Source organism: Mercurialis annua, linkage group LG3 (assembly GCF_937616625.2).
Source record: "Mercurialis annua linkage group LG3, ddMerAnnu1.2, whole genome shotgun sequence".
NCBI classification, from domain to species: Eukaryota; Viridiplantae; Streptophyta; class Magnoliopsida; order Malpighiales; family Euphorbiaceae; genus Mercurialis; species Mercurialis annua.
This window is the reverse complement of record NC_065572.1, coordinates 56,582,115-56,597,849: the sequence shown is the minus strand read 5'-3', so window position 1 is coordinate 56,597,849 and position 15,735 is coordinate 56,582,115. Positions and strand designations below refer to the sequence as shown.

At 34.3% G+C, this 15,735-nt stretch overlaps 4 protein-coding genes across 5 annotated transcripts; 3 read left to right on the top strand and 1 right to left on the bottom strand.

Annotated features, from left to right (window-relative positions):
- The first annotated feature begins 661 nt into the window (after positions 1-661).
- LOC126673460 (transcription factor bHLH52-like) lies at positions 662-2,408 on the top strand. Of its 2 annotated transcripts, none has more exons than XM_050367613.2 (3): positions 662-819; positions 1,098-1,821; positions 2,019-2,407. In XM_050367613.2, the coding sequence occupies exons 2-3, from the start codon at positions 1,114-1,116 to the stop codon at positions 2,217-2,219; spliced, it is 909 nt and encodes a 302-aa protein (XP_050223570.1). In that variant the 5' UTR covers positions 662-819; positions 1,098-1,113; the 3' UTR covers positions 2,220-2,407. The 2 variants fall into 2 exon arrangements, with proteins under 2 accessions (XP_050223570.1, XP_050223571.1); XM_050367614.2 differs by lacking the exon at positions 662-819 and adding an exon at positions 919-1,003 and having other exon boundaries at positions 2,019-2,408.
- A 2,180-nt stretch (positions 2,409-4,588) lies between these two features.
- On the top strand, positions 4,589-6,801 carry LOC126673457 (LRR receptor-like serine/threonine-protein kinase FLS2). The gene is made up of 2 exons (XM_050367610.2): positions 4,589-6,102; positions 6,196-6,801. Exons 1-2 carry the CDS (start codon positions 4,854-4,856, stop codon positions 6,552-6,554), a joined length of 1,608 nt encoding a protein of 535 aa, XP_050223567.1. The 5' UTR covers positions 4,589-4,853; the 3' UTR covers positions 6,555-6,801.
- LOC126673459 (alpha N-terminal protein methyltransferase 1) lies at positions 6,569-11,494 on the bottom strand. The gene is made up of 8 exons (XM_050367612.1): positions 11,246-11,494; positions 10,791-10,935; positions 10,239-10,297; positions 9,792-9,911; positions 8,380-8,481; positions 8,226-8,280; positions 7,808-7,905; positions 6,569-6,916 (listed from the first exon to the last, which is right to left on the bottom strand). The coding sequence occupies exons 1-8, from the start codon at positions 11,492-11,494 to the stop codon at positions 6,791-6,793; spliced, it is 954 nt and encodes a 317-aa protein (XP_050223569.1). The 3' UTR covers positions 6,569-6,790.
- A 72-nt stretch (positions 11,495-11,566) lies between these two features.
- Positions 11,567-14,554, top strand: LOC126673455 (pentatricopeptide repeat-containing protein At4g20770). Its single transcript, XM_050367607.1, has 2 exons — positions 11,567-14,238; positions 14,341-14,554. The coding sequence occupies exon 1, from the start codon at positions 11,567-11,569 to the stop codon at positions 13,934-13,936; it is 2,370 nt and encodes a 789-aa protein (XP_050223564.1). The 3' UTR covers positions 13,937-14,238; positions 14,341-14,554.
- Positions 14,555-15,735: the final 1,181 nt, after the last annotated feature.

Genomic DNA, 15,735 nt, shown 5'->3' with positions numbered 1-15,735 from the left:
AATTTTTTCTTTGATTTATTTTTCTCAAATTAAAAAAAAAAACATATCTCGTTACATTTTTATTTATTTATTACATTGACTTATTACACTGTAATTAGTCTCAATATTAAATCATTTTACATGAAATTAAGTTCCTAATTTTTTTTTGGGAAGTTTTTTTTTTTTTTTGATAATTAGGGGAGGGGGAGCGCTTGTGGGAGGAATTGAACCCACGACCTTAGCAGTTTTCTGCTGAGCGCTTATACCATTTGAGCTACAGCTCGTTGGTTTTTTTTGGGAAGTTAATTTTATAATAACCACGATAAAATTATGAGACAATACTTATTAATTAAGCAAATCATTAATGAGAAAAATTAAACACTACAATTAATCCAAAATAGGCAATTAAAGTGGTGTAATTAAATAAAAAACGTAAAAATTAAAAACAAAATGGCAGCTCGCAGCCATGCAATGATGAGCAACCGTTTCTGAGAATAAAAAGGAAACCCTAGCATAACATAAACAAGGTTTTTAATTAATTTTTTATTTCTTAAACTAAAAAAAAAAACAATTTATTTAGTGCTCCAATATAATAGGAGAGTTGTTACGTAGTGTAAGTCCCATTAATCCTTAATTTTCTCATCACAAACCCTAACTGCCCACCTCTCCCACTCTTCTCTCTCTCTAATATATTACCACTCATTTTTGTTTTGTTTTAATGTTGTTAGTTTGATAAGGTTTGTTATGATTTGACCTGTTAAGTCTACTTTGATTCAACAAACTAAAAAAAAAACATATCTATAATCAAATATCTCATCCTTCTTCTTCTCTCTAATACAGGTACAGATTTTTCTCTTTCTTTTTAGTTATAAATCTTGTCTTACGTTTGATTTTTTTTAGTTCTGTTTTTAAACATTTAGTTATGTCTTGTTATTGTTATAAGTCTTTCTTACTTCACTTCACTTCCACTTTCATGGGAGTTTCTCTAGTTTTTGTCTCTCTAGCTTCTACAATGCTTAAATGGGTATTAATTATTGATTAATTTCACTCGTTTATGAGTTAAATCCAGCTTATTATCTGCTGATTCTAATAGGGTATTGTTTGTTTTTGTGTTTCAGATTCGGGTTTTAATCCATGGCGGCTTTGAGTTACTGTTCGAGTTTCGGGTACCATAATGATCATCAGCAAGACTACTTCAACATTTATCCTCAATCTCAAGCAGATGTTACCACTGATCAGCTCTTCGATTGGCAGGATAATGATTGCTTTAATGCTGTTTCGGATTCGAGTTTTGTCAACCCTTTATTCGAATATGATGAGTTTTTCTATTCGGATTCATACACTAATCTCCTTCCGTATTTCTCATCTTCTGATGATGATTTAGTCTCACTCACACCTGACATTTTTCCTCTTCAAGAACCACAATTGGAGTCTTATGATTACCCGAAACGCCAAAAAATCTATTCTGATGACTGCCAGTCTACTCTTGTACCAACTTTCTTTGATGGATATGTTTCGAATTCTGATCCTGTCCCGGGTTTCTACCCGGAAATTCCTGCCTCGTTGCCGAAGTTTGAGGCTCCGGCGTCGGGTTTTAGTGTAGGGAGGAGTGATCAGCAGAGTAGTAATGTGAAGAAGGCTAATGGTGAAAGCTTGTCCGCTCAGAGTATTGCTGCTAGAGAGAGGAGGAGGAAAATAACTGACAAGACTCAAGAGCTTGGAAAACTGATTCCTGGTGGTAATAAAATGAATACTGCTGAAATGCTTCAATCTGCTTCCAATTATGTCAAGTTCTTGCAGGCTCAAACTCGGCTTCTTCAACTCGTGCAATTTACTTCTCAGGTATAAATACTAATTTGTTAGTTACCGAAATGATTCCGTAATGTTTCGTATGAGTTTCGTGGAGTTTCGGACACCAAAATAGTCCACAAAATGTCAATTTAAGTTCACAAAAAGCCTATGAGTAGCTTAATTTTATTTCTTGTTTATGTTTTAAAGAGCAAAGTTGATGGTTTTGATCAATTTATTATGTTATGCAGGAAAAGAAGTTAGATTTGCATAAAAATGAAATCCAAGTTCTTCTAGCATCTTCAACAATTCAAGAAAAGTTGTATTCTCAAGAGAAATGTTTGGTTCCAAAAGAATTTCTTGAAACCATAGTGAATGATCAAGAGATTCAATCAACACCGTTTATCACTGATGAGATTGATCGTTTGCTGCAGTATGATAGAGCTTCTTAATTAATTTTTTTGAACAAATTAGTGCATTTTTTGTTTGCATTAATTTGTTTCTACTATGGTTAATTAGGCTCTGTTGTTGTTATCTAATCATGTATTAGGTGCTAATTATGATCATTTGTTGTTTGTAGTTTTTGCTAATCTTAGATAGGAGCTAATCATGTTGTTCCTTAGTTTTAGGTTCTAATCTAATCAATTTCTTGTAAATTTCTGATTTCAAGAAGGTATTGGATGTAATTTTATTCTAGTATTCAATTGCTTCTTTGATTGCCCCACCTCTGCTTCAGTGGCCGCCAAACGGTTTGTCTATCTTCTTTTTCATAATTTTGAGTCAATCAATCGAAACCAGAAAACGTTAGTTTTTTTTTACTTGCTTCAGATGATTGATATATATTTTCTGACCCAAAAGTGAAAATTCGAATCGATTGTTGGGAGAAAAAAACTGATGGTTTTCCAAAATTGATAACTGCTAGTTTTTACAAGACTGATTGTTGGCTTAATTTTTTTGAGTAGAAACAGTTGGCTTAATTTTAATATATTCCTTTTATCATTAATTCTAGATTTTAACAATAATTGTACTGACAAAAAAAAACAATCATTGTATGATTTTATCATTATTTCTATACTCCTTTTATTATTAATTTTAGAATGATTAAATGACTTATGTACTTTTTTCTATCATGACTATCAAATTTGTTTTTAAGATTGAAACCTTTTACTCTATTTTTTTGTCCTTATTTTTGTTACTGTTTGTGAATGAGTTAAAAAAGTATTATAATTTGTAGGTTTTTTCTTCTTTCGTAAGAATAGCAACACAATCTCTATACATACTTTTCCTATTCACCAAACTATTCTTATTTAAGTAACACAAAAGCTTTAAAACAATGGTGCAATATGTTGTTTATGTTTTTGTTCTACATTTTAATAGTGTTCAATTATTTGGATAAATTTGCATATGATTATAAAAATGTTCACTAAAAATTGTTTTTCTTATCAAACGGTGTCCTTACTGAAATTTATTACGCACCTAAAAGTTTAACTATTAATTCATTTTTCATCTCCATATTTTTCAAATGGGTACTGCTAAAATTCTAAATTTGTAATTAAATTTATTATTAATTGCTTTTTTCTTTATGTTCATAAAATTAACATAATTTCAAATTTATATAATCTGACTTGTAGATTTTGAATATAAATTATTACATAAAACTATGAATTTTGTGATTCAATTTTTTTTGCATATTGTGCGCTAAATTTTGGAGTTTTGTATGATGGTAATTATAGAATATATTATTTAGTATTTCATAGTTTTAAGTTTGTATTTTTTACTTTCACATAAATACTTATTTTTATGAATATTATAAAATTATAAAATGCGAATGAAGACGATATTCCCTGAAACTTTTCCATCTTCAGTTCCCCTTTATGGGTGTATCTGAATCAGTCTAAGTATTATAAATAAATATTAATCTATAAATTAATTGCTAATAGTTTCTTTGTTTGTGTTTTTTGTTTTTCTTGAAACATATGTTTCTGAGAGAGGAGCCTCTCAACCACTTACTCTTCTATCGGCAATTGCTGGGACACTTCTACTATCAGGTGGCCTATATTGGTGAATTTGTTTTCTGAATGATCCGACAGTTTCAATCATGCGTTTCTACAAAATTAAGGTGATATTTATATTATGTCATTATATGTCAACGGTAAGTTGGTTTTTCTATAAGTAATTTATTTATTTTTGTTGCTACCGTTCGTTTAGCAAATTATGCAAGTTTGCTTTTTAATTTGTTAAACGAATGTGTATTTGGATGACTCAATTAGTAGCCGCGAAGTCCACTTTACTTTCTCTTATTTAAGAATGGTTCATCATCTTCAGGAGGTGGCCATTCTTTTCTTATTATTATTCTTTTCTTATTATTATATATTGTTATCTTTGGCAAAAAAAAAAAAATTGTTTTTATTTCCATATGAATTGAGGATTATATGTGTGTGTGACTTCACGCCAAATATTTTAATCACTTAAATTTACTAGGAACAAATTTGTTCTTTATATTTGGTTTTGTGTTTTAAAGTTTCATAGATGCTCATACTCATTTTCCTCTATGACAGTTTGAAATGTAAATTGATGGTTCATTTGATTCGGCTCAAAAAAAAGAATACTGATTTGAAATTGAAGGCATTATAAAATTGGTATAACGCATATTTTTAGTTCCTGTACTATTACACTTTTAAAATTGGGTCCTTCTACTATAATTTGTATGTATCAAGTCCTTACATCCATAATTTTGTAAACATTAATCGTCAGAAAGAGTGTTAACGGTGTCAAGACAGAGCGAAAAAACCGACTGAAGAACTTAATTTGAACAATAGTAAAAGAGATTTTGATAAAATTAAAAGTGTTGGGACTCAATTTTGACGAATAAAAGTGGAAGGACTCAATTTAAAAAGGGTGACAATTTAAAATCCTTTTGTAATGAGCAAGCAAATTAAGCGCCTGTTCCGCTATCAAGTAACCGCCAACCACAACAAAACAAGACGTGTAAAACAAGTAATCCCCCAAACCAACCGCTACTCTGAACTTCAACACATTTTCTTTCATGTCTCCACTCACAAAAATAACTAAAAACAACTACAAAAATGGCTCCCAATGTTTCAGGAACAAGTTCTTCACTCATTTTCATAATACTCCCACTCTTATTAGTTTCTGCAACACTTTGTGCAACCGTTGTTGAAGATCTTGCCACCTTAAAACCGCCTCCAGATTTCAACACCACACTCAACAATAACTGTCTCCATAACCCTTCTCTTAGATACTGTAATTTCTCACTTATAGACCTTAATGACATTTTCAAGTCCACCATAGTTGCTTCTCATCTCTGTAATGAGTCGAAGAACCCGCATTGTGTTGATTCTTTCCCGAAAATTGATCTCAGAAACCGTCCCAAGATTGCTCCGCTGTATTTGTCTTTCAGTTTCTTTTGGAAATATTGTCCTTTGAGTGTATTGTCGGTTGATTTGTCGAATAATTCTTTAACGGGTGGTTTTCCGGTGGATGTTCTGCTGTGTACGCAAATTCAGGCTCTCGATTTGAGTGTTAATTCTCTTGCTGGTGATGTTCCTGTTGAGAGTTTTAGTCATCTTGCCAATCTTACATTTCTGAATCTGTCTTATAATTCTTTTTCTGAGAGTAGAATTTCGAATTCGGAGTTCTTTCAGCGGTTTAATGCTTCGAGTTTTATACATTCTGGACTCGTTCCGAGTCATAGAAACTATAGACTGAAGGCTGTGTTTCTGTTAATTGGTTTCCCAGCATTTGTGATTCTGATGGTTGTCTGTTTTGGATGGCTGTGTTTGCGAAGGCCAGATTACTTACCGAGAATGCTTCGGAAAAAGCATAGGTTCACACCGGCAATGATCAAGGCAGCAACCAATCAGTTTTCAAGGAAGAATTTGGTGGTGAAGGGTGATGGAATGGAGATATACAGAGGATCTCTTCGTGACAGAAGCAAGGTCCGGATGGAAATTTATATGGATAACATTTCTAGGGAAAATAGTCGAAGATTTATCGAGGAGTGTAAGGTTCTTGTTCAACTAAGCCACAAGAACCTAGTGCAAGTGGTTGGTTGGTGCAATGATAGAAAAATGAGAGCAGTTGTTGCAGAATGGATAGACGGAGATAATGTCGAGATATGGCTGTCAGGATCCACTCCTCCCTGGAAGCACCGGTTAAAAATTCTGATGGGAGTTGTGGAAGGGATATGTTACCTTCAGGAACAATGGCCTGATGTAGGGGTTGACCTCAGGACTAGCAGTGTACTGCTATCTAACAAATTGGAGCCACTCATTTCAAGGTTTAAGGTTGGAGTTCATAACAGTAACACAAAAAGTATGTCTAATCTTTAAAGCTATACAATGCATTCTATTCATGCTTGATGTTTTCATCACTAATGTTCTCAATAATTTTTTTTTGCAATTACAGGCATTTACAAGTTCGGAGTATTTATGTTGGAGATAATAACAAACAGGCGACCACAAGAGGAATTCGAGAAGGGTGAAGCTGGATTTATAGAGTACATTAGAATGAACTATCCTGGAAATTTGCGTGGCGTGATAGATGTGAGAATGAAATTATCAGAAGATATGTTTGATCAGGCAAAACATGGAATAGGACTAGGGTTGATGTGCACTGATCAATCGACAAGTAAATATCCGAGCTTCAATCAGATATACAGCATGCTAACTAGAACGTACCAGTGTTGTTTGGTCTTAGCATCACAAGGTCATAGAAGAGCTCATGGAAATGGAGACAGACGGCATAACAGTGCTCTATCCAAATGAACTGACAATTCATATGCACCTGTAACACTGATTATATTGCAGATTAATTAGAAATGAGTAGACATATTTTATTGGCAACAACTAATAACAGGCAGTTCATTTTGTTTTTCTCCATTCAAAAGTAAAATGCAATTGAGCAAACACCGACATGGCTGCCTTGTAATGTACATCTGGTTTCAACGGGAAAGTAGAGCTCCCGTTGCATAAATCTTATAAACTTAATGCACGACTGTTCTTCATCTGATTATGCCAGGCCTGTTGCCTTGTGTTTTGGATCTTGTCTTGATTAACTTTTGAGGCATTTCCGTCACTAGAGCATAGATCTTTACTGCAAATAGTTCCTTGGGCATTCCTTTTTGTTCCTGTTTATGAAATACAGCAATAGAAATGATCATGCAAAAACATTACTCTGGTGCAATCCCTGCAGCGAAACCAGTACTTGATAATACATTACAAACGATGCTCTCATTATTGATAACGTGACCCATACTTGCCTCAACTATTAACTTTTTCAGAAGGGACATGCATATATATATACACAGCTGCTATTAATTTGAAATAGGGCTGAGCATGGTTCGAGTAATTCAGGGATTTAAAAAGTTTTGGAAATGAATCGAAAATCAGAATTCAAAATTTAAAGAACTAGAACTGAGCTGAAATATGAAATCCCCATCCTGTATTGTTTTGAAATTTCAAGTCAATATGGTAATGGTTGGGGTTTTAGTTTTCATAGACATTTATTTCAAAACAATAAGTGACAAGACGGGTATATGGGTCATCAAATCTATCAATACTCAATATCAGTCATTATGTTCAAAAACCAAATGAAATAATAAGTCTCATCCTAAATGTTGAAACGTGCATAAATTGATTTACAATGCAAAAGCTTCAACTTGCAATGCTAAATAATAGTAAATCAACCGAAAATTAAATATTTTTACAGTAGTTAATCACATCAAAATACTATAAGCTTTCTAGAGTTGATATTAGAGTTTAAACACAAAATTACGTAGTTTTGAATAATTAAAGTTTCAATTTTACTTTTTTATTTAAATAATTTTACTTAACAAAATTAAATTGTTATAAAATAATTGTTTTTGATTTTAATCCAAAATAACACGTCAGTACAGTTCGGTATAAATCAGACCTAGTAACCCAAAATAATTTGCGAGTAAAAGCAGTTTGTCATATATTTGAGGGAAATGTTCGAGAAACTATCATACCTTTGATATTATCAGAAAAAACTATCATACCTTTGATTTATAGAGATGCAATCCACACCGACTAAAAAGCTCCTTGAAGTATAAATCAGATCTGGTAATGCTGTGATCTTCATTATCCAACACAAATCCTGCAAACATGATCTCTTTTAGCATAGGAGTAATCATTTCATCTTGTACTAGTTACAAGTGGATTTTTGCTTAGCCAAATACCAAGTTACCTACATGCTAGATTCAAAGCTGATAAAATTTGCCATTTGATAAATGAATTGCGACTTCAAATTATATGTATGAGTTCATTAGTTATAATTTCTATGCTGAGAAATTTTGTGCTTGGGAAAGTAATCTTCAGAATGCACGGCTCAGGTTTAAAATAAAGATAATCAAATCATTCGTGTCATGAATTAAAACTTAAGCATGCATATGGTAGTTTCTGAGGAAAGCATTATACCACTTTGAGCAATATTCTCCTTGAGGACAAAGAAACCACCAGGTTTAAGGCCAATCTGCAATTCCAATTTCACAAATTAATGAAACCTGATACATTGTATAGAAGAAAACAGCAAGAACTTATGCAGTCTACTAATGCAAGAACAAGCATATACCTTTGCTCTCTTGAAAAACGACACAAAGTCATCATCAGTGAGATGCCCTATACACCATTGAACCCAAATAACATCATATCGTCCTGCTTCTGGCATGAATTCCTGAAGGCAAAAGCTAAACTTTATTTTGTGGCCTTAAAGCCTAAATGTAGCACAAAACAAGTACGAAATGAAGAAATGGGTGCCATATGATATTTCAGCTTGATAAATAAATTGAATGTATCTAATCAAAAGCGATAGAGCTAGGAACTAATATTACTTCAGAGATCAAACCATCAGTTTAATGCCTGACAGACTTAACTATGTTTATTCCACTTGCATTCAATCCAAATAAGAAGTAAAAAAACAACCATAAAAAGAAGTGGCCATATGTGAGGCCATTCATAGCAGTTTTTATGGAATAAGAGTCAGAGTTGGAGGATGGAACTGGGTTTAGCGTTTCAATTCTTATTCTAGCCCTTCGATATCACTAGTATCAGAACCAAGACACTTATTACTATTGTTAAAAAAAATGAAAATCAGTAAAACAAATGACAGAAAAAGGTAAAGCCGTAAAGCCCTGCCAGCAGACAAAGAAAACAAATCTAAAGCTTCTACATTTGTGTAACTGCAGTTAAACGCCCTTAAAAATCTTCTACGCCCCAAGTATCCTAAGACAGAACCTTGGCAATTCACATAGAAAGACAGAGCCTTGATAATGCAAATTGTTATCAGGTATGTATTTATGGAACATGACCTTGACACTTCAAATTATTAAAGGAAAAATCTGAAAAATTTAAAAAGAACACTAGATATAATTAAGTCTAACTAATGACTGCCGCCACACCTTCTACTCATATCCAACTTCATATAGCCTGCAAGTGCACCTTTTCTGGTAAATAAGTAAATTGTCGACTTTCAGTATATTTAGAAAATTGAATGCCAAAACTCTCTTCCAAAGTGAAAAAGTAGAGCTACTTGTGCACTTCATTAAAAGGATTAACAAAAGTAAATGTAATAATTTCTAATTGTAAAATCCGGATTTTTGTCTGGTTCCGTTATTTATGGATCACCAGACTCTCTTCTATATCCCTCTTTCCTTTTATCTATTGTCACGCATGCTCAATAATAGTTTTTTGTATCAAACTGTTTGATGGATGATTTTTCATACAATACACATAAAAAGAATAAAATAGAACTATAAGACACTCTATATAATTTGTTTTTTAACTTCATTTCAATTCCAGTTATCATCATGAGTTCTTCCCGAGAAACCTATATAGTTCTAACTTACAAAAGGATAGCAAATTGCAAAATGAATTGTGATATTATGCCTACTAATAATTAAGTGCAAATGCAAAAATATTAATTCTAAATACACAATGAGTTCAGAAGTTTGTTTTCTTCACATACATTGTTGTCAAGTATATTACCTGAAGTGGTGTACAAAAGAAATTAGTGGCCTTGTGTGTATCCGAAGCCATAGGATTTTCATTAACTAAACTATTACGAGCAGCATCCAGGAAATGTGACACTGGCTCAAGAAGATCAACCTAAGAGAAAGGTGAACAACAAAGAATCAATGCATACAGTTAATAGGTGTGGCATTTGTAAGACAGTATATGACAAAGGATTTAAAAAGAAAGAAAAATTTGGTACCAAGGCAATACTACATTTTCTATGACTAGATTACCAATAGCAACAAATCTAATAGTTTAATGGTTTATCATATCACATGATTAATCAGAAGACTCAATCGCATAAAACTAAAAATGTAGATTCTTTCTAACAGATCTTGCCTAAAACAAATCTACAATATAGTTAGTAGTGCCATAAGATGAAGAACACATTGCTATAGGACATGGATCTAATGGAATTACCTCATTAAAGTATCGTATGAGAAGATTCTTGGTAACTCTTCCAATACCAGAACCGCAATCTGCATCAATTTTGACTTTAAGTTAAAAACAAGAAATGCAAAATGCCAATTCAATTGGCTGAGTTCCAAAAAAACCTTAGCAAATGGACTCTTATTCAGCTGAAATTTCCTATGGGATGTACATCAGAAAACTCGTCTAAAGCGGACACCACAGAGCTAATCAATCAACTATCTCCAAACATCAAGTGCCATTTTTTATCATAATCCACTTTAAGTAATGCGTGGTCTCATCATAAATCATACCAGGACACAATCAAAAGGGATGAAAAATCATTCATCAACATAGTCTAGAAATGACAGTTACTATGGGCAACACTCTGGACAGCCTTTCATTCACAGATTCAACACAAGAACGAAACCCCAATACAAAACCCAAGAGCAAACCACTAGCTTGTTCATGTTGCAAAGAAAAACATTTCATACTCGGAGACCGAGTTAGATGCAGCGAAGATACGAACTTTTACAATATCCTTGTGCTGAAAGAAAAGATTACCTAGAGCAACAAGATGACGGCCAATTCCACCATCAACAAACAGTTCAGAGAAAAGACTCTGAAGAAAAGCTTCACTACCCTTAACATCCACATCATTCACTTGTCCATATCCACCCAACACTCCATCTACCGATGCCTCCACATCCTTCTCACACAAAAAAAAAAATAAATCAACCATTAACAAATTTATTTATTTTGACACAAAGACTCACTCCCCCAAGCCATCAAATTCCGGTTTGTGAACCGCCCGCAAGCCCACATACCTGATAATTCCGGGCTTAATGGTCAGCAGTTCAGTCCCAAACACCCCAAAGGGCGTAGCTGGAGTTTAAACCTGCCACCATTGGCGCCCAGGCTGAGGCTTAGAGCACTAGACCGAACCCGTGCGGGCAACCACTAACAAATATTAACTCACAAAGACAGTAACATTTTCAACTGGGTTTCAGAAAACTTACTTGCCAGTAAGAAACACCATCACGGTACCACTGAGTTTTCTTGGTATGGTCGCCGGTGTGTTCTCTCCACATCTCTTCTGGGTTTTTGAACTGCCGCCCCTCAGAGTCAGTCCCCGTCACCTCCATTTTTCCCGACGCTAGTTTTTGCCGTCGCCGCCGTAGTTTGGAGGGCAAAGGAGTGAGCTTTGAGGGAAATAATAAAAACTTTGAGCCTACCCAAGACGAATAATTTAATAATAAAAGATCCATCACCCTGAAAAAAAGCTTTTCATGCAATAAAACGGCACCGTTCTCGGCCCAGCTAACTCATTCACCGGCGCTATGGAAAGAAAAGCCAGTCAATATGTAGCAACTCTATTGCAATCTTGCATTGACAAGAAAGCTCATTCATTTGGAAAATTACTCCATGCCCATATCCTCCGTGTCGGTCTCTCGGCCGAGACGTTCCTTATGAACCGCTTAATTGAGCTTTACTTCAAAGCCAAGAACTTTGGATATGCTCACAAGGTGTTCGATAAAATGCCGCAAAGAAATATTTTCTCTTGGAATGCAGTCTTAACTGAGTATTGCAAATCAGGAAGTTTAGGAGATGCGCATAAACTGTTTGCTGAAATGCCTGAGAGGAACACTGTGTCGTGGAACAATTTGATCAGCGCGTTATCGCGGGGTGGGCTGTATGGAGAGACGTTGGTTGTTTATGATGAAATGATATTGGAAGGTTTGATGCCTACCCGTTTCACGCTGGCTAGTGTTTTGAGTGCGTGCGGGGCGCTGTTGGATGCGGAGTGTGGGAAGAGATGTCATAGTGTTAGTGTTAAAATTGGACTTGATATGAATGTTTATGTTAGTAATGCTTTGTTGAGTGTGTATGCTAAGTGTGGCCTTCTAAGGTATGCGGTTGGGTTGTTTGAGGAAATGGAGGAGCCTAATGAAGTTACCTTTACGGCATTGATGGGTGGGTTTATGCAGACGGATAGGGTTTTGGATGCATTGGAAATGTTTAGGTTGATGTCTAGGAGAGGGATTTGTATTGATAGCGTATCGTTGTCTAGTGTTTTGAGTGTTTGCACCAGGGGAGGATGTAGAGAATCTGGTTTTTACGATCAAAGTGATGGCTTTTTGCGTAATGCGCTTGGGAGACTAGTACATGGACTTGCTATCAAACTTGGGTCTGACAATGATCTTCACTTTTTCAATTCATTGCTGGATATGTATGCAAAGAGTGGTGATATGGACAGTGCTGAAGAGGTATTTTCTAATTTGCCTGAAGTAAGTGTCGTGTCTTGGAATGTAATGATAGCTGGCTATGGTCAGAAATGCAAAATTGATAAAGCCATAGAGTATTGGCATAGGATGCAGTCTTCCGGGTTTGACCCGGATGAGGTCACTCATATTAATATGCTTGCAGCATGTATCAAGTCTGGAGATATGGAGATTGGGCGTCAGATATTTGATAGCATGGCACTGCCGAATGTGAGTTCGTGGAATGCTATATTATCCGGCTACATACAGGTTGGAAATCACAAGGAAGCAATAGAATTGTTCCAAGAAATGCAGTTCCGAAATGTAAAACCTGATCGAACTACTATAGCTATTATACTGAGTTCATGTGCAGGGATGGAGCTTTTGGAGGCCGGGAAACAGGTTCATGCTGTCTCGCTAAAAGCTTCCTTTCATAACGACATATATGTTGCTAGTGGGCTCATTGGTATGTATTCAAAGTGTAGGAAGATGGATATAGCAGAATTTGTATTCCAGAAAATGCCCGAATTGGATAGTGTCTGTTGGAATTCTATAATTGCGGGTTTTACCCTTAATTCTTTAGACAAGGAAGCTTTGACATGCTTTAAGCAGATGCGAGAAAATGGCATGTCACCCACTCATTTCTCTTATGCTACTATTTTGAGCTGTTGTGCAAAATTATCTTCGTTGTTTCATGGGAAACTAATTCATGCTCAGCTCGAAAAAGAAGGGTTCTCAAACGATGTCTATGTAGGCACGTCTCTCGTGGACATGTATTGTAAATGCGGTGAGGTAGATGAGGCCAGACAATTTTTTGATTTGATGCCTAAGAAAAATTCTGTTACATGGAATGAGATGATTCATGGGTATGCTCAAAATGGCCGTGGATGTGAAGCTATTGATCTATACAAAAACATGATTGAATTAGGCGAGAAACCGGATGAAATAACCTTTGTTGCTGTTTTGACTGCTTGTAGCCATTCAGGATTAGTTGATACAGGAGTCGAAATATTCGAGTCAATGCACCAAGCCCACGGAGTGGATCCAATTTTGGATCACTATACTTGCATGATTGATGCTTTGGCTCGAGCTGGCCGATTTGATGAAGCGGAAGTTCTGATGGATAAGATGCCATGTAAAGATGATCCAATTGTATGGGAGGTTTTGCTTAGTTCCTGTAGACTCCATGGTAATGTGAGGTTAGCAAAAAAGGTGGCAGAGGAACTGATCCGTCTCGATCCCCAAAACTCTTCTCCTTACGTGCTTCTTGCAAATATTTACACTTCTTTAGGAAGATGGGATGATGTTAGGGCTATTAGAGAGCAGATGAGTGATAAACAAGTTGTGAAAGAAGCAGGTTATAGCTGGATTGAACATAAAAAGGGAATGGAATCATATATAATGGAGGATGATCTGAAAATGGTTGATCTTGCTTTGGAGTCAGGTTAACACTTCAACCTTCAGAGATGCACTTAAACCAGGAATTCAAAGGCTGATAGGTGTTGCAGACTCGAAAGAATATTAGTCTTACTTATGTGGCTCGAATTCGAAGGATATAAGCCGAATAGTATGGGAACAATGGCAACGCCGTACAATATGGAGTTTCAGGCGACACGTTGAAACATAGAAATTGAGAAGTTTTCATGCAACATATATGGGAGTTTTACAGAGTATGTCCTACTCTCCATGAGTGTTCATCACGGGTATCAGAATCTCGTTTACGCGTGATATTTTGATGACAGTGGTATTAGGTGCACATCTCTCCCTCTTTTAATCTATATGGTGATTTGTGAAGCATTAAAAATGTGTTTATGAGTTGGATATTATGGTAATGTCTTGGTTTGTATGTGCAGGATGAAATTGATCATAAAAATCAGAGCCAGCTTCAGGAATGAGCTGAATTGATAGCATTTCTCCCTGCAGGGTGGTTTCTTATGATATGCTTCAGTTCATCATAATTAATATATTTGACATTCAGTTCATATATTGATATTCTTGCATGGTGGTTTTCATTGATAATGTTATCAGTGTCAATGAGTTAATATATTAATATTTATGTTGTTCATATATTGATATTCTTGCATGGTGGTTTTAATGAAATTCAATCTCTTATTTAAAGAAAAACAAATAATAACTAAAGATAAATATAGCTTTTATTGGGCTAAAATTCCCGACTGAACCTATTAACCCTTTTTCACCATCTCTTGGGCTTTATTATATATGAGCCCACCAGCCTGTGCAAACAGTTCCTAACTCTGCATTTTTAGCTGTTGGGAAGATTAGGATAATACTCTATTTTATAAAATAATTTGATTTTCTACCTCAATAAGGAAAAGATAGAGAAAATACATCATCATTTTAATGCTTTTATTTTTTTTACTCTAAAGCATATTTATATTATAATTATACCTACTTTTTTTTAATTTTTTACTCTAATTATATTTTATTACTTATCATATTACAGCTGTCATATTTTTATATGTCTCTCTCTCTTTCTCTTTCTCTGTCTCTCCTTGTTTCTTTTTTTCTTCGTCAATTTTCTTCTTCTTCTTTATTTCTTTATTTCTTTTCCATTTTCTTTCTTTCTTCTTCGTTCCTTCATCGCTCCGCCGCTGTTTCTCCATCGCTCCACCGTCACTGCATTGTTCTTTCATATTTTATTTTAGTAAACTTTTCTTTAATTCATTTAGATTATTGCGATTTTTATAACATTCAGATCTAAATAAATTACTCTTGAATATTTTTCAATTTTAGATCTAAAAATCTGCATGAAAAACGATGTTATGATGAAAAAAACGATTTTCTGCAAAAAAACAGCATCTGATTATCATAACACTGCAGAAAAAAATGATTTGTTATATATAAAAAAAAACAGTCTCTGATTATCATATGAGTATCACTGTATTATCATGTTGTTATCATAACACTGTATAAAGAAAGATTTTCTACAAAAAAAATTGATTATCATGTTGTTATCACTGTATTATCATCTCGTTATCATAATATAATCATATGATACCGAGATGATAATGTATTATTGTACCTAAATGATAATGTTATGACAACGACATAATAATAAAATTATGATAACAGTATGATAATATGATACCTATATGAAAAAAATTACATAAAAATTATGATAACGAGATGATAATGTGAAGGAAATTGTACGAGAATGAAGTATAATAAGGTCATATTATCATACTATTATATTCATCTTATCATCTTATTATCATAATTTTTTTGTA